This window comes from Schistocerca cancellata, chromosome 4 (assembly GCF_023864275.1).
Source record: "Schistocerca cancellata isolate TAMUIC-IGC-003103 chromosome 4, iqSchCanc2.1, whole genome shotgun sequence".
Lineage (NCBI taxonomy): Eukaryota > Metazoa > Arthropoda > Insecta > Orthoptera > Acrididae > Schistocerca > Schistocerca cancellata.
Genome location: NC_064629.1, coordinates 405,608,169 through 405,632,430, shown reverse-complemented (window position 1 = coordinate 405,632,430; position 24,262 = coordinate 405,608,169). Strand labels below are relative to the sequence as shown.

At 38.3% G+C, this 24,262-nt stretch overlaps 1 protein-coding gene across 1 annotated transcript in view; it reads left to right on the top strand.

Annotated features, from left to right (window-relative positions):
• Nucleotides 1–24,262, top strand: part of LOC126183882 (zinc finger FYVE domain-containing protein 26) — a 329,860-nt gene that overhangs the window by 268,834 nt on the left and 36,764 nt on the right. Inside the window, exons 25-27 of the mRNA XM_049926187.1 lie at nt 1,904–2,120; nt 9,848–10,137; nt 14,534–14,825. Of these exons, the coding sequence (XP_049782144.1) occupies nt 1,904–2,120; nt 9,848–10,137; nt 14,534–14,825 (799 nt within the window). The remainder of the gene's footprint in view (nt 1–1,903; nt 2,121–9,847; nt 10,138–14,533; nt 14,826–24,262) is intronic.

The following is a 24,262-nucleotide window of genomic DNA, read 5'->3' as shown; positions in this document are numbered from 1 at the left end:
TTCTTCATCTAATGGCAGACTGCATCTTCATTTCCTTGTTACTGGCAGCCCAGAAGTAGATGGGTCCATTTCTAGCTAAACATGCAGCAATGAAACATGATTACAACTGGTGCCCAACCACAGTTATTATAAAAGATAAACAATCATCTCTTGTTGTAAACATTGTTTTGCTACATAGCTTAAAGCACTTACTCTTGCCTGTTAGCACTAATAAATGAACATATGTGTATTTTTAAAGCAACTATTCTCATTTGCTAAAACTAACAAATTATGGTGCATGTATTTTAATTTTCAACAATAAGTGACCTGTTTTCTGTAGTGTTTGGTGCTAAAAGAGCACAGTTCAACAGTAGGGACACAGGATGACACAAGAATTTGAGGAATCTATCAAAATAAAAATGTCAGGAAACCTAATAAACAGGGATGGAGGTTCTAATTTAAACAGGGCTTGGGATCTGGCACGTGATTTATTAAGATCTTGCTGGCCATCACACCCACCAAAGTTGAGAATCACTGAAAGAATGCTTGTTTCACAGAATATCAGTGCACACTCTGGAAAACAAAACAGCATTGAAGGGGATAGTGGGCATCAGGGCTTGCACTCACCTATAAATAGTGGCATGAGGCCAAGAATAGTTTACAGTCTAGTCTAATCGGAGTCCAGAAAGCACATACACATAACAGTGCACCTTGGGGCTTCTGCAGAAGACGATGAGTTGCTCAATGAAATGGTGTGAGTAAAATTGAATCAACAACTTGGCTAAACACCTAGAAGCACAACTTCCTCCTATGCAAAATATTATTCAGAACAGGTTTCAACAAGCAAACTAAGTTTGAAACATTTTTAACGAGTTAAAATTGTGTGCTTGATAAATCAAATTGGAAAATGGCATGCAACAAAGTACACTGCCTATTCATAGACTTCTTTGCCTCCATACCTTACAAGATAATCTCAAACATTGTTTTCACTTCTAAATAATCGGTGGAAATATTTTCGTTGAGTGAAAAAGCTGTAGATCTTTCCATACCTTTGCAGTTATACAGCTGCATGTAGACATTGTTTTAGTAAAACTTCTGAATATGCTTTTTACTAAACTCTCTTTCCCAGACATTGTATTGTAATAAACTGAACAAAGGCAATGCATTTTTATAGAGTTTTATGGACTGGTGTCTTGAAACAGTGTCATTTTGATAGTACCCAAGTTCCAATTAAAGAATTTCCAAATATGACACTTTACTGTAAGAAAGCTATATTTCTCTATGATGTATAGTCTGTTTAGTCTATCACATGGAAAGCAAACTGTCATTGCATTAGTTCAATTTTGCAGAATATTGAGACCATATGATATGCTTTATTCTGCTGTTCATGCTTAGAAATTTTCCCCATCACATTTGCATTTGCATTCCATGTGAGGACAGCTTTAAGATTCTCATCTGCAATGTTTGACTTATTATCTCACTCTAATAAATTAATATATCTTTTGTTAACACATGCCTGTCATTGTTGGATAAATTATTTATCATTACCAGTATATCTAAATTGCTTTGGCAGTTCTATCTAGAAGTGCATTGTCAGTGAATATTGTAAGATTTACACATACTGAGGCTGCTTTGTTCTCATTGTAAAAGTTGTTTGTTGTTTAAACTTTTCCAGTAATTTCTACAAAGACTACAACTGCATCCCGTTATAAAGTGTACTTTGTATGTAAAAGATTTTCCTCTTGCACTAATTTGAGAGTGAAATAAAAACAAACTTATTTCATACTTTTTGGCTGTATAGCTATTTTAATAGACAACACAGAACTTCCAATATTAGTAAAAATTCTCTATTATTATTATGCCTATTTATTCTGATAAGAAGTAAAATATACATATATGTTTATATAAATGTTGTATGTCTTAGGTCATTAGCAGTGGCAGCAAAAGTGACATTAGCTGGCCGCCAAACTCCAGAACTTGTGGCCTGTTGTGATCAGGTGCTAAGCTGTGTTGACTTATTAGGAATGCTAGCAGCAGCTGGTCAACCCTGCCTACCCATCAGCACTTTCTGGGGTCACCATAAATTACGTGCTCTTAGGAACCATCTATTGGCTGAAGAGCTATGGCCTCTTGCATTAGAGGTTTGTACAATACTTTGTTGTGTTACATAAAAAACTGCCATTCACAATTTATGTCGTATCAGGACTGTTGATAATTTGTCACTGTGAATGTTTCCCATTTAAACTTAACAGAAGCTCAAGATGGAAACTTGTCATGGCTTTGGCCTGTGTTGTTTGTATCATATTTTCCATTTGTGACTTAAAAGGTCCACACAAATGGCTCAGTCTATGAATTTGATGGATGGAGAAATGATTTACTCCTGAGGTGTCAAATATTGTTCATGCAGCAGAAGATGCAAACTGTGTTGATGTGAATTGAAGACTTTTGTCTGAGACAATGGTGTTAGGCAAAAATTGTTGGGCTTTGAAGGCCACTGTGGTTGTGGTGGATGGCATGCTGGTCAGCCATATATGGAAAATTGGCAAGGGATCCACCACTAGACAGTGGCATGGACCCTGAGAATGGAACCACAAAATCTTGGTTTGTGCGCTTCTGTGGCTACCGGCTTTTCCATGTTAAGTAGTTGAATGGCAGTGTCAATTGGTTCTGCACACAGGGTACACATACATGGACTGTCTCCTCAATTTCTTCACTAATACCCAGCCAGTGTAGTCACACTTGGCTAAGTTCTTCATCCACACTATGCCTCAAACTGAACAATGAAGCATCTGCTAAGGAAACGGCTCTGGGATGACTACCCAGTAGTCATCCAATTCACTAGAAAGTAGACGGTGGTTACCAACCTGAGGGCAGTACGTGCTAAGGGGTAAAATGTAATTTTCTGAAGGGTAAAAAGAAAATGGTTCAGTTGTGTTTTGGTCATGAATGGACATTATTTTCGAAAGATTATTTCTGTTACGACTGGTTTGAAACACTGTAGTCTTATTACATAGTTCATGATTAACTACATTTCTTTTAAATACTGGCATTAACACATGGGACAGTGTGATGGGGGTTACAACTTGTGAAACGAAGCAACAATCATCATCCTCCTTGCATAATCCATTCACTACACACATACTCTGTACTATGTATCTATTACATTAAAATTGAGACACATGCATCTCATGCACCTGAATATCTCATGAAAATGCTTTTTCACTTCACAACAAATGAAGGAACTTATTGACTGCACAACAAAATAGTAACTATACAGGATGGTGAGAAACAGTCTGAAAAGCTTGTAAGGTTGTGACAAGGCAGTTTGTGATGAGAAATCACTGTTAAGACAGAAAGTCCACATACTGTGCCATTTCTGAGTTAATTAGCAATTAAATTTGTCAATCAGGCCGTTGTGTGCGCAGATCCAAGTGGCCCACGAGAGGCAGTGTCGCCAAACATATTCTTCATTTGGTTTGCTAAAACTGAACAACTGTGTGATAAAGAAATTGGACATGGGACGGTTGTAAGAATCAGACCTGAGCCAAAGGCTGAGCACTCTTGTGCACTATCACCTACACTATGAGAACAACTGACACTAATTGTATCTGGAAGGCCAGTTGAATTTGTGCATGTAATGGCCTGATTGGCTAACTTCAATGCTAATTAACTTGGGAACAGTGCAACAAATCAATTTTTTCTCTTATTAATTATTTCTCAGCACAACTTACTCTGCAACACCCCTCAAAGCTTTTCAGACTGTTCATGACCATACTGTATAATGGCTACAACATTGTTCGAGTGCATACACTTCATTATTACTATTATTGTTATTACTATTACTGTTATTATCACTAGTGGCAGTGAGTGCACACAAAGCAGCTCAAACTCTTCCAGCTTCTGCCAATGTGGAAGTAAGGAGTCCAGCATTCAACTGTATTACAAATAGTAAGACTTAAGTGTGACACACAGATTTTAATTGGTTAATTTTAAATGGGAGTGCAGAGCATGCATGAAACAAGTGTCACTAGGGAAAGGAATGCTGCAGAAGAAGCTTATTTTGTAACAAGTGTGTATACTTAATGTGGTTAGCTTTCTTTTCTGAAAAGGAGTTATAGGTAGCACTCTCAGTGCACTGAGAAATGCTTCTTAATTCCGTAACCATGCAGCACATTTATGTTTTGGTGCAGCTAGAAGAAGATCTATAGAGAGGCAGTGATGTTTATAGGAAGATGTTTCCCTGATGGATATAATTAAGGACATGTTACAGCACTTGGTCAATATCATTCACTGATTTCTGTAAAATTTGGTGTAAGCAAAAGTAAAGTGATTCATTAGAGTAAAAATCAGCATCTGAGCCCTTTGGAATGCATGATAAAGCACCGGTGTTGAGGTGTTGTACCTTGGGGTGATAGGGTATATTGAGTGGTGGAAATTGTTCAGCAGAAGAGCTGTTTTTGCAGTAATTGCATTGTTTTTTTTTTTCCTTTTTTAATTTTTTAATAAAGTTGGCAAATCTGGATAAATTCATGTATGAATTTGCTGTAATACTTCACCTCGCCTAAAAATGATTGTAAGTCTTTGAGATTTTTCATGGCTAAATAGTTTATCAGTTGTCGCAGTGTGAAGCTGCTGTTGCATAGTACGTGACCCAGGTACTCCATTGTGGGTTAAAAAATAAGAAAATTTCTTCATATTGCACTTGAGACTACTGCATTGAAATGTGTGAAATAAAGATTCAAAATTTTGGAGATGAGTTTTGTGGGATACCCAGTTACAGTGATGCATTGAGGTATTTAACACAGTGCCTACTGTTGTAAATTAATTGCTGAAAATAATGCTACAGTATCACTATAGCACTTATAATTTCATATGGTAAGCCCTTGTGTTGATAGAGACTGAAAGATACATTAATGACCATGATTTAGATTCTTTATTGAAAGTAACCACCTGTCAAGTCTACTTTTGAGAAATATGTAGGCACAGTCGTGAAGCAGAGAGCTCGTGTCTGAAGCTTTGCAATTTTTTCTGAGACAGTAATTTAGTTTAGTTTCTGTTTCTTGTGTACTTCTGTGAGGAACTGATTTATACCTGTCTTTTTTTACTGTGTAGACTAATGTGTACTAATTTATTCTTATGATTCCAATGCATAAATTTTAGTACATATCTTAGTGTGAGGCAACTTTCTCAGGTGGCTTCCTGCTCTCAGAAGCGCCATGTCATGGGGATCAGTTTAAATGTCATGTTAATAAACACATACAGTTTAGATCAGTGCTTTAGAGGTTGTGTATTTATTTCCTGCAGTGGTTTTCATGTAAGCAGAGTTTCTATTGAAAGGTTACTGTTAATAAATACATTTTCAGAAAAGAAATTTATTTCTGTTTTAAGAGCTAGTACATCTCGCGATCCTAGGCCATAGTGAGAACTCCACAGAGCATATTTTAGTGTTTTTTTATTCACCTCAGTTATATTTTGTGTACATTCTAACCTCAGTAATGTCACAGTTGGCTAATTTTCTCTTTTATGGGAGTCTGTCTGTACTTTTGCAATTAATCCTTATTGTTTTGTTTCTATTTCTTGAGATCTTATTCAGTTTTTATAAAGCAGGACATGGACAGGGAATGTGGTCACTGTGAGGAGACACAAGGGGAATTGATTGCTGTTCATAAACAGCTGGAGGCTGTGTTGGCTGTGGTTGACCACCTTCTGGCTGCTGCTTAAAGCTGCAGTGACACCAGGGCACTGGTGATGAGATCTGTGACACCTTTGGTGCTGTTTGTATCCTCTGGTAACTTAGTTGTGTTTATGTCTTCCGATACACATCTTCTGACCAGTTCATCTTCACTTGAGAGAGATTGTGAGAGAGTGATGGGTTCACATGTCACTGGCCAGAAGACAAAAGGGAAATAGCAAGTAGGGTGGGAAAGAATGTCAATGTGCACTTGGCATGTTTGCTGGGGTCACATCCAAGGCACAGAGGAGGCTCTGCCAGCAGCTGTCGAGTGCACTTGGTGCAGCCTGCTGCAAATAGTGGATCATGTCAGCATGAATGATGCCTGATGCTTGGGTTCTGAGGCCATCCTCTATCCCTTTCAGCAGATGGCTGATTGGTGAAAGGAACTAGCATCACACACTGTGTGCTGGTGGAGCTTACTATTTCTAGCATTGTATCTATGGTCAATGATTGTCCTCTGGTTTGGAGCAGAGTGGAAGATCTAAACCAGAGTCTCAGATGATTCTATGGCAGTATAAGATGTGAATTTCTTGACCTGCGCTCTTGGGTGGAGAATTGTACTGTTCCCCTTAATAGGCCAGATGTGCACTACATGCTGGAAGCAGTTACTAGGGTAGTGGAATATGTATGGATTAGGGCTGTTGATAAAATATTGATATATCAATATTTTTCCTAAAATGTCAGTATATATTGGCAATATTTTCTAGCTCAATATAGAAACAGCAATATCAAGTTCTGATATTTTTCTTTTATATTATATTTTTTCCCAATTTTTGATAAATATTTCAAATTGTTTGTTTGAAATTGTAGTAGAACATAGTTTTACTTTCACTGTGTGAAGGAGTCTCACTAGTTTTCGAGCTTTCATCACATCCAGTCTTTCTCTTTCACTGTGTGAAGCTAATACAGGTGGCACAAAGAAACTCAAAGGAGAAGTCCAATTGCAATAGAGGGGGGAGTGGTGATGGGAGTAGAACAACGATATTTCTGATGTGAAGAAATAGCACATCAGTTACATTAAAAAGCAATTTTTAGTACAACTAGTGTGCTATTTCTTCACATTGGCACTCTTCAGAAACATTTGCTGAAAATCATAAGCAAAAATTTAAAAGACAAGACTGATCTTTGTGGTGGACAGAGATGCGTGAGAGGAAATGCTGACATAGTCGGTGCTTGGTGCTACCAACAGAAACTGCAACATTTAACTTCACCACATAATTTGGACACTGCAGCTGCTAGGTCACTAGTGTTTGCAGAAAGGAAAAAACAGGGAAGTCAACATGAAGTGTTCCGGACAAATTCGATACGTGATGAAACCCAATGACGGACCCATCAGACACTTTTTATTGTGCCACTTATATGCAATTGCAATGGTTAGCAAAGTGGTTATTGCCAAGAGTCAACATGCATTGTTTTCCTTTCAATTCTTGCTCCAAGGGTGATAAGTAAGCTGTTAGCTTGTTGTCGTATAGGATATATAATAATAAATCAATATTCAAATATAAAGTTCTAAAACTGGCAGTATATTTACAATGTGCAGCTGATATTTTTATATTCTGGTATGTCGAAATTTTTCCTGTTGATATATCAATACTTTTTTTTCGATATAACGAGGGCCAATAATGATATTTTTTTTAATATTGATATACCAGTTTCCCAGTATTTTTAAAAATATCTACAGTCTTAGTGTGGGTGCACATGGGATTTTTTTAAGTTAGAGGAACCCCTCCTTGGGTTCAGAGGTGAATTGCCTGCCAGAATCAAAGATACATCAGCCACAAGTTCTCATAGAATGCTCATCCTGACAGAACGGATGTAGAAAAGATTAATATGATATTAGTAAACTGCACAAGAATCCAAGGAAAGGTCTAGGAATTAGTACACCTTATTGAAAGCTATAATGTCCCTATAGTATTGTTAGTAACTTTCCTGATCATGCTGTTGTAATAGGGGGTGACCTCAACTTGCCAGGTATAGATTGGGAGTCATTCTATCAAAACTAGTACCTAAGACAGGGATTTATGTGACATTTTATAATGTCTTGTCTGAAAATTACTTCAAACAGATAACACAGGCCAATGATGGAAAAACTTTTTTGCTGAAAATACCTTATTCTTATGTTTTTTAGGGTGGGAAATCCAAATATGATACTTAAAAAACTGTATCACCCACCATTTCTTCACATTTCACAGTTAAATTTATTAAATTAAGTGATTTTTAAAATAATTTAACAGCTTTTATGTAGTTAAAATGCTTTAAAAAGGATCTCTAATGAATGTAGATGACGTTGGTAGCACTGCTGAAAAACATTTGCTGGCAAAAAAAGGTCGCTTCTATTTTTGCGTTAACAGATGGTGTTTTGTTTGCTGTCAACCTAACCTCACTTTCCCGTTTCCTGTACATGTGCTCAGTACAATGTCTAATTGTGGTTGTAAAAACTCTGATCACAGTTTTTGTTGTATTTGTGGTGAATACCAAAGAAACATTACAGACTTTGTGAAAAATGTTTATTTATCATACTTTGGAGCTAAACTTGGTGATCATGGCCGGCTGTTGTTTCCGAGCAGTTCTAGGCGCTTCAGTCCGGAACAACGCTGCTGCTACGGTTGCAGGTTCAAATCCTGTCTCGGGCATGGATGTGCGCGATGTCCTTAAGTTAGTTAGGTTTAAGTAGTTCTAAGTCTAGGGGACTGATGACCTCAGATGTTAAGTCCCATAGTGCTTGGAGCCATTTGGTGCTCAAGATAAATCTTGGGCGCCTCATAAGGTATGTTATGTGTGTGCTGAAGATCTGAGAAAATGGTCCAAAAAGGAGGAAAAAAGGCTTTAGATTTGCTCTTCCTATGATATGGACAGAGCCAAGAAATCATTCTGATGATTGCTACTTTTGCAGTGTTGATATTACTGGTCATAATTCAAAAAACTTCCTTGTATGACTTTTCTGGAGATAAAACAACTCGTTATTAGAAATCAATTTGGCTTTGACAAACACTGACTGTGTGAAACCCAGCTTGATCCATTGGTTCATATGACCTAGAATGCAGCAGATAGATAAGCTCAGATTGAGGAGCTCATCTTGAGTTTCTGTTACAGCATGGACCATCAGTTACTGAAAAAAATAAACTAGTGTGCAAAATATGCCAAAAGTAACTCTTGCATCATGCATCATTGCTGAGTACTGTGGCTCAGCAAAACTTGGATGGAACATAAAAACAACTGCTGCAGTGTAGTACAGATGAAAACTGAAATAAATACCAAGGGAGAGGAACGGAAATGACACTTTTATGCAGAGACAATAATTATGTGAAAGTCAGCACAATTTATGATGAGCCCTTGGACAGTACCAAAGTCGGGGCTTGGTTCTTAATAGAGTATTCAATCACCATGGATGGCAATAGATGCTCTGCAACTCGCTACCATGCTGGCCACAAGGTTGGTAAGGAGTTCTTGTGATATGGCATTCCATTTTTCCACCAATGCGGTTGACAACTCCTGGATGGTCATTGGTGCATGTGGACATGCTGCAGTATGTCTCCCCAATGCATCCCAAAGATGCTCAATGGGATTTAAGGTTGAGGGGGAGGGGGGAATGGGCAGGCCAATCTATTTGCCAAATATCCTCTCATTCCTAGAGTTCCTCCACCTGTGACATTAGATGTGGACATGCACTGTCAGTTGTAAAACCATTAGTACTATGCAACCTTGCTCACACCCCTGTGCCTTGCTGTGTACAGATTTATGCTTCAGGATCATTTCACTTAAGATATGTGACAGGAACAGCAGCACATTAGTTCTTTTGGAATGTATTTTTGGTACCGAGACATTTTCCACGTCCCCAAGGATCTCCACACATACATCTGTGGATCAAACAGTCTTAATTTTAGCTCCATCTGATTCTCCTCCAGATTATCACTGTAACAGTTCACCTTTATTGCCAAAAGAAGTTTTTCAGTTATAATGGCACAGACTTGCCATCTTGTTGCCCTCCTTTCTTCATCTCTGTCATGCAAGATTTTCCTGTTCAATGATTCATGTGAACTTCTAATTACATTTGTTTGTTAATGAATTTGTCAGATAAATATGTTTAATAATAATTAACTACATATATATTTCACAGACTTCTTTCTCTTACAGGTATCTACAAAATGTGGGCTTGATTGTACTGGAGTGTGGGCTGCTTGGGGGAAGGCCAGCCTTCGTGCGGGGTTTTGGAACGATGCACGTGAACACTTTGCCCATTGTTTAAAGGCTGGATCACGACCCCCAAGAGATCCACCTCTGCTTATGGAAATCATCAGTATCCTGGAAGAAGTGTCTCTGGGCCACTCTAATAACTCCTCAGAATCTAGCATCAGACAGTTTCCTGTGGATGACAACTCTGTCTTAAATGCTCTTGCATCAGTGGATGACATTTCATCTGGCAGGTAAAATTAGGATTTTACACAATATTTATTGTTATTAAACATGACAAAATGAGGAATATTATATGCATATGTTCTGAAAGCTACAGCCTGAGAAATTTGTACAATTAGAGAGACATAGTTCTACAATTAGAACAAAAATTTCCTGGTTTCATGGGTGCTAAATGCAAGTAAGGTAGGGTAAGTCATATGTAACTGATTATGTGAGGAATAAGTATTTTAGTATTCTTGGTTAAGAGAGATGCATTGGGGACATGGTGAGAATGATAAATAAATCATGTTGTTGCAGAGAAACTGATTAACCTGTGAAATCAAACACCAAACACATTAGTATTATTCTGCTTTTCTCCATTGCGCAATTTTTTAAAATCTATGCCTACATTTGTCTTTTGACTTAAATACTTCTTAGTAACCAGTCTGCTAGCTTATTAGATCTCACACAACACTGTTTCTTTTGTGCAGTGAATACTATCATCTTAAAATAGTACATACTCCAAGATATTAGGCCTAAGAATTTTTTCCACAAATAAGTGAAATTCTTTCTTTCTGTGAGTTATTTGATTTACTAAGAATAAACTTTCACAGTTTTTCTCTTAAATACATACCTCTTAAACATACCTTATGGAATACAAGTATTACAGTAAAAACATAATTTACTGTTTCCTATGCACTCAGAGCTGGCAGTTATTATTTTTATAAAAGTAGCTGTAGTTACTAATCTAAGAAGATCAACGATATGGTCTTTCTAGGTTAACTTTTAATTAGGATGTACAGCAAAAACAAGACTTGTAATCTATTTACAATTATACTGTATGTAGTGATAATGATTTATTCAGTAAGATATGGATTGCAGTTGAGAAAAACATATGAACCTTGGACTTTGATGCAACAAAACATTGTGAGCTGTAGGTGAATATTGAGTGTCATGTATCAGCACAATATCACAGTCTTTCTGATTCTTATGGCATTCATGCAGTGAAATATTGTCATCATTATTACTACACAAACTATTGAAACTGTTTTAAAGAGTAACAGTTGAGGGACAGAAAAAGGTTCGATTCACAAGATTAATACCTCAGGGGAGGAGGGGTGCATTTCCAAGGTGGGTGGGTGGGAGGGGGGGGGGGCAGAGGGTGGGTGCTGTGGGGGCAGGGGGTAATAGAGGGTAGGGAGCAAGGACAGATGTTGTATCTTTCAGTGACTCCACCAGTGATTCCTACGCCAAAGTTTACCAAGATAACACCACATACTTGCACTACGAAAACCGTGCAGTTAGCTCTGACAGATTTGTTTATTTTTCTAATGTTTATTAGCTACAATCCAGATGCTTCTTCCACCAAGAACTACTATTACAGCTAAGGACTTGGTGCAGTTTTCTGTGATACCTAGCTCCTCATAGTTGTTCATTAATCACTGCATCTGGACTTGGTTCTGTACATTGGACTTGTACTTTATGGAAATTGTTCTTGTGCATTGTGTTCATTAAAAGAAAAGAGTACCTCATCTCTAGAGCTCATGTGCACAACTCACTCTGTCAACATGCCTTGAAGGATTATTTCAAGCTCAGACTGTCCATGAATTGACATTTTAATGGAAGAAGGGTTGTCAGAACAGGAAGTTGCCCATCAAAAGGTGTACACCACAGTGATGCCATTTCATCATTCAACTGCTTACATGAGACACAGAACATGAAAGATCATTATAACATGGTCAATGACACCAGCTGATGACTGGTACCTATATAGTACAGCTTGTAGGTGCCTTGAGGAGAATGCAACAGAACTGTGCATTTTTGGAAGGAATGACATTATAGTTGTTCTTGTGTCACCAGTGATGGCATGTTTTAAAAAGGACAATTCCCAATGTGATTTCTAGAGTGGTGGTACTGAACCATGGTGTCTGTCTTATGATCTGAGGACGTCCATTAATGGGTGAAATGTACTTTCACACTGAAATTGTTGTTATAGCACCAGAGAATAAATATTTTCAGAACTGTACACTGCCTTTTTGGGGGCAACCTAAACAGTAGGACACTGTCTCTGTCAAATGCATTTCGCCAGTAGGTGTCCAATACAAACAACAGGAGACATTCACAGTCACTTTGTTGTGCAAAGTAGGTTGGCAGAAGAATGCCTGGTATTGAACCTGAATCAGTAGCATCAGGTTCTCTTTACCAACGAGAGCAATCCTTGTCTATTGCCTGATTGTCATCCTAAAAGAATGTGGAGTCAGATACCAATACAAGTCTCAGGCATAAAGTCCCACGAATTCAGAACTGAGGTGAGTCAGCCACATTTTCTGTCAGTATTGTTCACAGCATCGCAAATCTCTCATCACTGTCAAGGCTTTTTTGAGGTCTGCACGCTATTCATATAGAATCCTGTGACCTGTTGTCCAGCCCTACTGTCAATATTTCAGTAATGGGTTTCTCTTTCAAAATGTGATCACACCATGCTCATCTCCTGAAAACTTCCTACAGGAGGCAGGTATCAACAGAAAGGCATGGCTGATGGTATCTGTTGACATGAACCAGACTGAGCATCTTTGGGGCCAGTCAAAACTTGCACTGAATCATTTCAGGAATACTTCTCACTCACTGGATGATATCAGGAGGGCTGACTTAGTGGATTGGTACAAACCTGAGCAACAATATCTTGACTACCTTGGGGGCAGCATGCCAAGGAGGGCCAAGAAGAATCCAAGCATGTTTTAATGTATGAAGTTGAGCAACATGGTATTAATGTCTTGTTTTTGTTATTTTTTGCTTTTATTTTACAGTGAAGTATTTTTTTTTTAATTTCATGAAGTTTATTATGTCATAAGTGCCCCCCCTCCCCTACATTAACATTTATACAGGTAGTGCAATTTTTTTGAACAGTTCATTTGAGACAAATAATATTATTATAAGGCAGCACAAGAGTGTTTACTCACCAATCAACTGAAACTTGAAGAACAACGGTGTGGCTGTTCATTTATCAGAAGCAAATGGTGAATAAATGAAACCCATGGAGAAATTGTACAGAAAGTCAAGCAGGAATAAGTTCATTCCTGATCTGTGATGAGAAAAAACACAGCAAAATTAGGGAACTGGTCCCAGAATGTCATTACTTTAAACTGTCACAATGTGCATTGTTTCTCTCCCATACCATATTCAAGATGATTTGTTTGTGTAACATTATACTCATTTCAAATATTGTTTCCCTCTTAAGTTTCAAAGACAGTTTGTATGTCACAATTGGTATCAAATACTAACTGAATAATACAGTCATCTCTATTATTTACACAGGTGCATGCATTATAGGATGAAATTGCTTCAGTTTTCTCTCGTGAATGAGCTTGCAAGATAACAAAATAAATAAGTAGAATGCATAAAATGTAATGAGGAAACTTTTGTTAGTGTTTCCTCTTGTTCAGAGTTAATGTTGTAGACTCTAATATAAACCTTATATTAGCTTGAATTGCCATATTTTGATTTTATTCCCTTGTCTCTTCATTTTTAACCCTTCAGACTATTATATCTTTTTTCTCTGAGATGCTAATCTCACACCATGGAGGACCCTCTACAGAGTTTGTAAGGAAAAGGTTGGATGCCATGACAATTTGAGTCAGACTGTGAGGTGTACTTGGGTGGTGTTCACTGCCTACAAAATTCAGAGATCCATGTTTGAATTGTGTCTAGCAAAAAGCAGTAGTTTGTTACACATGGCTATTGTATTGTTGTTACCTTTGTTGCCTTCATAAAACATATTTGATTCTTCTTCCCTTTTTGTACACCTTTTGAACAAAATATTTACCCAGCTTTAAATTATTCTAGCAAATGTGTAATTAATGATGATGGCTTTTCAAGTTCCCTACTAGTGTTTTAGCAACCTTCATGATTCTAAAGTCTGGATGTGTAATTGCATTGTACATTTGCCAAAGTTTCGGACTCTGCATGGTACACCACTATAATACTTGTTCTATATGGATATCCAGTTGTGCTATGCAAATAAAAAGAATACAGTCATAAGCTGAGCTTAGTTTAAATATGGTAACTTCAGAGCTCTGATATGTCCATTTGTCTAATGGTCTGTTGAGTGTTTTTCACATTCCCTTACATAGTTACTTTGAAATGCTTCCTTTGTGCTTCAGATTGATATTTATTTCCTGCTCTTCACAATTTAAAGCAATATGTGTCATTATTTTTATTTTTTCACCCCCACCCCTCCTCCCTCCCCCTTTTAGTGCAAAAAAAGGGAAGAGGGAGGGGAGAGAAATTCCTTAAGAAGAAGAAGAAGAAAAATTGTTTTCTATGGATAAGAAATCCCATTATTACAAAAGCAAATTAATTGCCATAAAAATGTTTAAAATTTTGAATGACAATGTAACTCAATTTTATTGCTTAATTTTTACTTTACAGGTATATGCTGTCAGCGCCTGCCTCAAATACAGTCTTCATTGGCCCCAAAATTGGTCACAAATTCTATGAGGAGAGTATTTTTTACCTTAAACAGTATGGCAGCCATTCTGGTATTATTTCATTCTACCTAAGGCATGATGATGAAACTGCTGCTCTGCATTACATACAGGAGCAGAAAGTTGATCCTGAGATATTTCTCCACATCATTTACATTCCTAGCCTGCAGAAAGGAACTGTTTCTTCTTTGCATGGTAGAATGGAATGGATGGATAGTTCTTTGTTGCAGTGGAAGGTGAATAGTTCACAGTTCAATTATTCATCAAACTTCATAAATATGCTGCTTAATTGTTCTGTTTGTGTGTTAAATATTAAGTGAAAATAGTGATTTATTTTTATAAATTATAACGTCATGAGAAAAAAACTCAGTGTTTGACAGACATAGAAACTGGAGCATTGGTGACAGGGCTGACTACAACAGAATACACTTTAAAATTTGCTTCAGCTCTCAGACTCAGAGGTTCATATTTTGGCACATAAAAGAAAGTGAAGGAGAGAAATGGTATGTAATAGTAAAAAATATTGCAAATAAGTTTGAACCATGAACTGAAAGACAGTCATACTGTAGTGGTTAACACACTGGACTTGCATTCAGAAGGGCAAAGGTTCAAAACCACATCTGGACAACCTGATTTGGGTTTTCTGTGATTTCCCTAAATTGCTTCAGGCAAATGCCAAGATGGTTCCTTTGAAAGGGTGTGACTGACTTCCTTCCCCATTCTTACCTAATGTAATGGGACTGATGACCTTGCTGTTTGGTCTCCTCCAACCAACCAACCAACCAGTCGTACTTAATATGTGACTTGAAAAGAAAACAATTGAATATAACAGTTGAAATTCCAATTTTGAGGCAGTTACTAGTGCACCAAGAAGTACATTCTCAAAGTTAAAAATTCATTTAAACAGTATATCAGACAGAAGGGAAGTTTTGCTCTGCAAAAAAAAAGTTTTAAATTCACTTGCACATAACTTACTTGCTGCAGTTTTGCCTTGAAAATTACAGGATGGCCACCTGTCAAAATCTCGGAGGTTGTTGATGACACTGATTGCATTCCTGTTAGTTATTTGAACACTGTATATGCAGGGAGAAATGCAAATCTCAAATAGTTTCCACTTATCAGATGCCAAATCAGGTCTGTTGGAAAACACACAGCACTTTCTGAAATAAATTTCAAAAAATGATCCATCATCACAGGGAAGAGTGTCATCAACTGACCCACTCTTTTAGTCAAGTTGTACATAAATTTCTTTTCTCCCCAGTTCAGTTCAGAACATCCTAATTAGTTTTAAAACATTTAAAATATTAGATGAAATTCATATTCCAGAATACTAATGATAAATAACTGATGCTAATTTGTTGAACAAAGATAATAACTAAAGTGAAAGAGAATCACAGGGTACAGATAGGGAAAAAAGACAAATAAAGATGGAGAACAAATTTCAAACATGAGGACAGGTGGAAGCAGGAAAAATACAGATTAAAAATGTAACAATTAATGCGTAGAAAACATGTGATTCAGATGTTGGGTGAGATTCTTCTTAACACTCCTCATGTCAACCCTTCCTCATGTGAGACTCATCATGGAACTTAAAAATGCAGAAGGTAAATGAAAAATAAGAGGGCAGGAAATGTGTAAGATGAATGAGAAACTCTATACATCATGTGGCAAGTGGCTGATGTAGTTCAAGGCCTTTGATAGGAAGGAGGCTCCAAATTATGTTAGAGATGAAATAAGTTACCAGATCCCTGTTGCAGCATGCCCATCACAAGTACATTGAATGTTATATATTTAAACAGTTTCTCTGTGCCCATTCACTCCAACAGATAGCTCTGAAAAGGTCAAACTAGTAGCAGATCACTCACATAACTTGTAGGTGATTTAATGAATCACAGACGTGTCTGTAAATTTCATCTTTCTCTTGATTCTGTATATTTAGTCAGTAGGGAGGCAGGGTAATGTGGGCCTAGTAGAGGATATGGTGCAAATTTTGCAACAGCTTGCTCATTTGAGTAAACTTTATGGGATAAAATAACTTGAATGTGTTTTCCATTGTGTTCAACATACATGTTATGAAAGTTGGGTGAATAATGAAGGAAGATTGAAATACACTACTGGCCATTAAAACTGCTACACCAAGAAGAAATGCAGATGATAAATGGGTATTCGTTGGACAAATATATTATACTAGAGCTGACATGTGATTACATTTTCATGCAATTTGGGTGCATAGATCCTGAGAAATCAGTACATAGGACAACCACCTCTGGCCGTAATAACGGCATTCATATTCCTGGGCATAGAGTCAAACAGAGCTTGAATGGTGTGTAAAGGTACAGCTGCCCCTGCAGCTTCAACACGATACCACAGTTCATCAAGAGTAGTGACTGGCGTATTGTGACGAGCCAGTTGCTCGGCCACCATTGACCAGACATTTTCAATTGGTGAGAGATCTGGACAATGTGCCGGCCAGGGCAGCAGTCGAACATTTTCTGTATCCAGAAAGGCACATACAGGACCTGCAACATGCGGTCGTGCATTATCCTGCTAAAATGTAGGGTTTCGCAGGGATCGAATGAAGGGTAGAGCCACAGGTTGTAACACATCTGAAATGTAATGCCCACTGTTCAAAGTGCTGTCAATGTGAACAAGAGGTGACCAAGATGTGTAACCAATGGCACCCCATACCATCACCCCGGGTGATACACCAGTATGGCGATGGCGAATACACGCTTCCAATGTGCATTCACCGCGATGCCGCCAAACACGGATGTGACCATCATGATGCTGTAAACAGAACCTGGATTCAACCAAAAAAATGACGTTTTGCTATTCGTGCACCCAGGTTCATCGTTTAGTACACCATCGCAGGCGCTCCTGTCTGTGATGCAGCGTCAGGGGTAAGCGCAGCCATGGTCTTCGAGCTGATAGTCCATGCTAAACATGATCGAACTGTTCGTACAGATGGTTGTTGACTTGCAAACGTCCCCATCTGTTGACTCGGGGATCGAGACATGGCTGCACGATCTGTTATAGCTATGCGGATAAGATGCCAGTCATCTCGAGTGCTAGTGATACGAGGCCATTGGGATCCAGCACAGCATTCCGTATTACCCTCTTGAACCCACCGATTCCATATTCTGCTAACAGTCATTGGATCTCAACCCACATGAGCAGCAATGTCACAATACGATAAACCGCAATCACGATAGGCTACAGTCCGACCCTTATCAAAGTCGGAAACGTGATTGTACGCATTTCTCCTCCTTACACAAGGCATCACAACAATGTTTCACCAAGCAATGCCGGTCAACTGCTGCTTGTGTATGAGAAAGTGTATGAGAAATCGGTTGGAAACTTTCCTCATGTCAGCACGTTGTAGGTGTTGTCACTGTTGCCAACCTTGTGTGAATGCTCTGAAAAGCTAATCATTTGCATATTACAGCGTCTTCTTCCTGTCGATTAAATTTCACGTCTGTAGCACATCATCTTCGTGGTGAAGCAATTTTAATGGCCAGTAGTGTACGAGGTGCATTCAAGTTCTAAGGCCTCCGATTTTTTTTCTAATTAACTACTCACCCGAAATCGATGAAACTGGCGTAACTTCTCAACATAATCGCCCTGCAGACGTACACATTTTTCACAACGCTGATGCCATGATTCCATGGCAGCAGCGAAGGCTTCTTTATGAGTATGTTTTGACCACTGGAAAATCGCTGAGGCAATATTAGCACGGCTGGTGAATGTGCGGCCACGGAGAGTGTCTTTCATTGTTGGAAAAAGCCAAAAGTCACTAAGAGCCAGGTCAGGTGAGTAGGGAGCATGAGGAATCACTTCAAAGTTGTTATCACGAAGAAACTGTTGCGTAACGTTAGCTCGATGTGCGGGTGCGTTGTCTTGGTGAAACAGCACACACGCAGCCCTTCCCGGACGTTTTTGTTGCAGTGCAGGTAGGAATTTGTTCTTCAAAACATTTTCGTAGGATGCACCTGTTACCGTAGTGCCCTTTGGAACACAATGGGTAAGGATTACGCTTTCGCTGTCCCAGAACATGGACACCATCATTTTTTCAGCACTGGCTGTTACCCAAAATTTTTTTGGTGGCGGTGAATCTGTGTGCTTCCATTGAGCTGACTGGCGCTTTGTTTCTGGATTGAAAAATGCCATCCACGTCTCATCCATTGTCACAACCGATGAAAAGAAAGTCCCATTCATGCTGTCGTTGCGCGTCAACATTACTTGGCAACATGCCACATGGGCAGCCATGTGGTCGTCCGTCAGCATTCGTGGCACCCACCTGGATGACACTTTTTGCATTTTCAGGTCATCATGCAGGATTGTGTGCACAGAACCCACATAAATGCCAACTCTGGAGGCGATCTGTTCAACAGTCATTCAGTGATCCCCCAAAACAATTCTCTCCACTTTCTCGATCATGTCGTCAGACCGGCTTGTGCGAGCCCGAGGTTGTTTCGGTTTGTTGTCACACGATGTTCTGCCTCCATTAAACTGTCGCACCCACGAACGCACTTTCGCCACATCCATAACTCCATCACCACATGTCTCCTTCAACTGTTGATGAATTTCAATTGGTTTCACACCACGCAAATTCAGAAAACGAATGATTGCGCGCTGTTCAAATAAGGAAAACGTCGCCATTTTAATTATTTCAAACAGTTCTCATTCTCGCCGCTGGCGGTAAAATTCCATCTGCCATATGGTGCTGCCATCTCTGGGACGTATTGACAATGAACGCGGCCTCATTTTAAAACAATGCGCATGTTTCTATCTCTTTCCAGTCCGGAGAAAAAAAATCGGAGGCCTTAGAACTTGAATGCACCTCGTATAAGTAGTGTTGACATTATCCTCAGTATATGAGATGATTGTTAAATTCCAGTTCAGAGTGGATGGTATGATAAGCGGAAGAGTTTCTTCTTGCAAGACAAATCTAGCATGGCCTTCTTTCTATCAAAAGAATTTTGATAACTATCTCGGATTTCAGACTCCTAACTGTGAGAGATTGTAAGTTGTGCTTCAATTCCTGGAGCTGTCCCTTTTGAAACAGTGCAACTAAGCAATTCTAATATAGAATTGATGCTGTAATTTGAATATTGGAGCCAGTTACCTTTTGTCAACACAGTGCTGAAGAGATGTGTTAATTGATCTCCAGGCCACAGTATATATGAGAAAACATTTCACAACTGACAGCTATCTCCACACTTCAGACAATCACAATCTTGTCATCAGAAATATTATACTGAGGAACACGGTGGTCCACTGTAGTTTGTGGGGCCGACACGGATCACAACAATCAAAACATAAAACACTCATTGATTTTGACTGGGCCATCAGGGAGCATGTGACACACAACTTTCCAGCGAGCACTAGAGATCAGCTCTGTTGATAAAAACTACTATCAGTAAATTGTTAAGTTGCATCTTTTTCTCAAAATGTCATTATTGTTGTAAAGTGAAAGGATGTCAGAAAATATTTAAAACATCTTTGTATTGAAAGCCTTCTCGTGGAGAATGCTATTTCTAATAAGACAATCATCCAAACAAAAAATACATGTTGGGAAGAATACTAAGCTACAGTAGAGTTGCAAAATACCTGTGCCTATTTCAAGGGTCTCCTGGTGTATAGCAAATAGACAAAACAACTGTAGACCTACAGAAAGTATTGGGAATGAGGGAGTCTATAATGCATAATAAGAAAAGTCAATAATGAACTAGCAAAATCAGCTGTTCTTCCAAAATATATAGATACAGGAGATATTCATCTTAAGATGGAACCATGCATTTCCAACCAAATGAGGAGCTTCGAATCCAGAAATGTAGCTATAGCACTGATTTCCAAAGGAGACTGTCATAATCAGTAATGAAGTGGCTACATTGTGTTGAAGCAAATGAAAGGTATAAATCACTGTGGTTTCCAGCAATTGTACCGTATTTTCTGTAAGTTCTGAAGAAGCCAGTAAGAAAAGCAAACATGTGTTCATGAACGCAGAATGGAAAGGGAATGCCTTTAGTGTTTTTCCCATTGTGAATACAGTTTTTAAAAGGTGTGTGCACTGTCATTGATTATCTATGATCAGAGTAGTTAGAGTTAGAAATAAGAGAATATGGGGTGATTATAAAGTTCAAGAAAGACTTCAAAATCTTCATACAGATAAATGGCCAAGAACAATATAAGCACTAATACAATATGTGAAAGACAGACTCTCAAAGCTTTTTTATAATGCTTATAAATGTTCTTTGTGTTCCCCTCTTCATTACATGGCACATATCTAATCAGTAGTCCAATTCTGCTCATACCCAACCCAACATATCAGGAGTGACAGTAAGAACAGCTGCTACAATGCAGTGTTCAAAGTCTTTTAGGTTATGTGGTGGAAGTGGGACATAAATGCCACCCTTGATGCAACCCCACAAGAAAAAATCAGGAAGGCATCAAGCCCAACAAACATGGTGGCCACCCGAGTAGTGCCAGGTCAGCAGCCACACAACACATATCCATTGACACAATAATGTCACATTAAGTAATCTCTTCTCCTCAAATTCCTTGTATCACTTCACTATGCTGTTCTAAACTGGTGATTATTTGTGAAATTTGCCATGGGAAGCTCTTTGCACACTCACAACTAATTAGCAGCAGGCAAATTTTAGCGTACAAAATGTCTTTATGCCTGGTTCCCTACCAGTTACAGGAAATACAGTCAGTGGTGCTCCTATTAGTGGTTTTCCAAACTCACTTGCCACTACCACATTATTTTTTTTTTTCAATCTGAAAGTTTATCTTTGACATACCATATTATTTGTTATGTTTAGCTAATTCCCTATGTTGCTTTTTAAAGTGTTTATAGACTTTACAATTGCCATGTAGAATCCATAACTGAAAAATAGTTGATATATCTCCCACAAGGAGATACTTGATTAGAAATAATAAGTCACAGGTAAACAAGATCAAGCGTTTATTACAACCACAGTAGAGAGATTTAATAACAAAGGAAAACTCTTCGCAGTAAAAAATAATACAACTTCTCAGACTCTAACAGACATATGCCTGGAACACACAGTGAATAAACAATGAGATGTGAAGTCAGTGCTACGGATAACCTCTAACAATAGAAGTTGAGCATTTGGCTTGATTGGCGGACAGGTACATCTCAGGTTATAAAGTCATAGGTCCCGCTGCAGTGGCTTCTGACCAGGCTCTGACTGATTGGCTGCTAAAAGCCAGCACATGCATTGACCTAGAGCTCTGGTGGAGCAAACTGTCGACATGTTGGCTTGCACCACCCTATATAGGCAGGCCATAGAGAAATTCATGCCTATCCAGTTCCGCACATCTGACACAATGGAGAATATAGGACCACAGTGTTTGTCCTGCTGTCTGTCATCCTTGTTGTGATTGACACGGTCCATGGAGCATCTTTCCATGAAGCTCCACATTCATATTACTCTTCAGTTGTCATGCTGGCGTGATAGCACATGATGCATTTGATATTTCAGAAGTTACAATTACTGTGCTCACTATGAAAAGCCATGGTGCGAAAGAATATTCAGAGGAACTGCTGATCCAGCCGTGTCATCTCTTTCTTTTCTCATGATGTTTTAATGGTGAATGATATTGTATTGGCCACTATTTGGAAACTCCCAAATATTTTCCCATCTCTGTGCCCTGTGGTAACCTCCCTGTGCTATTTTCTGGTTCCAATGAGATTTCTGTGTTGGCCTCTGTTAATGCCTCTAGATAATTCCTCACACTGGCCACAGAACTTGAACAGTAAAGATAAGAAAAGAATAGAAGGCTTTGAAATATGGCGTTACAGAAGAATGCTGAGAATTTGGTGGCTGTGGAAAGATATTGAATTGATGAGGGAAACAGAGCTTTATATCACAAATTGACAAAAAGAATCCTGAAATCTGTTGATCTTATGATGAACCAGCTTTATATGTGCTATAGGCCCATATTGTATACATGAACATTCATGAAAAGCTGTCTCACTAATTTCTTTAATATTCACTTCAATATGGGTCCAAAGCACAATTTTGTTGCTCTGTGGTGTTCAATTGTTATCTGAGGTTGCCAACATACTTTAGTGTCTACATAACATACAAAATACTACATCGTAATTGGACATAGATTAGCAATACTATTTGTTTTGCGTAGCTGTTGAAGATGGTGGTTATAGCATGTAATAATGAAATAGTGCAAAAAGTAAAGGTAAAAACCTTGTAAAGGGATGAAAAACAGTGTAAAAAAAGTCAGAAAGCAGGAAAGGAACTGTGCTGAAGAGTATGTGAATATCGTAAACTGAGTGATCCCACAGAAAATACAGAGAAATGGGTATTATCGATTTGCTGTAGTGGCTGTCATTGTTGGGATTCAATCATCCTTTTACTAGTACATATGTTCGGCTGTGTAGCCATTCTCAAGTGCCATGTATAGACTGTTAACATGCATACTTGTATTATAATCACATTGAGGGAGACCACAATTTGTCATTTCTCTACAGTTTATAGGTACCTGGGAACAGTAGTGTCCAAATTCGTAGGTGAAAGGCAAGTATCAGCCGTGGAATACAAAGACATAACAAAATTACTAGATGTCATGCCTGAAGTAGACAGACAGTTTTATCTAATCTTCAAGCCACAGAAAGTGTTTAATGAAAATTATGATAAAGAGGACCATGAGGTGTTGGAATAGGTCATGTGTGTGTGTGTGTGTGTGTGTGTGTGTGTGTGTGTGTGTGTGTGTGTGTGGTGCATTTGATATATGTTCTTTAAGCTCTGATTCTAGTTTCAGATTAATTACAGAGTTTATGGCTTTCAAAAAGACACTATTGCCCCTAGCATATATATGGAAATTTTATGAGTTAACATTAATATTGATCCTAAATGTTAATTAAAATTTTGTGACGTAAAATGTGTGGATTACTTTTTCTTTGGAAATATAGGATATTGAGACTTTGTTATAAAACAAGTCAAAGTTATGATCTTCGTGGTTTTCCTACAAATTTGATTTTCACGAACATCTGTTTTTCTTAAAATGTTAGTCTGGACTGCTCTATTGAATGAGCACGTAAAATTCTGCTTTAAAAATAACCTTGTTTGTAGTGGGAAAGAAGCTGATGCTTTCTGTTGAGCTGGGCATCACATGAAAGATACAGTGAAGAGTATTTGTTTGGGCTGGCTCTATCTACACCCTGGGGAAAAAAAAAAAGAAAAAAAATTGCAAATTTCCGTGAAAACACAAGAGAAAATGCGCCTACCAACTCTTAGGAGGGGCACCCTATCAAGTACAATGAATATGTTCAGGAGGTATCTGTAGGAACTTAAATTCCCAGCACTCATATCGCCTGTAAACTTGAATCTTCAAGGAAGACGTTTAATGTTATCTAACATTTTTGTGTTAAAGTGCTAAGTCTAAATTGAGGTTTTCCATTATTTCCCTACATTGTTTAAGGCAAACTTTGCTGTATCTTTTCCTCTTACTCAGCTTATGTGAACTTTTGCTCGGTGTCTAATGACTGCACCATTGCCATTATGTTCAATACGAATCATCCTTCCTTCCATCCTTACTTATCAGAGCTGTGCAGTACATGAATGCTGAAGTGAAAAAAATGCCAACCCTTAAAAGTCTAGCCATCAGCAGGGTTCTGTCAAAGAGA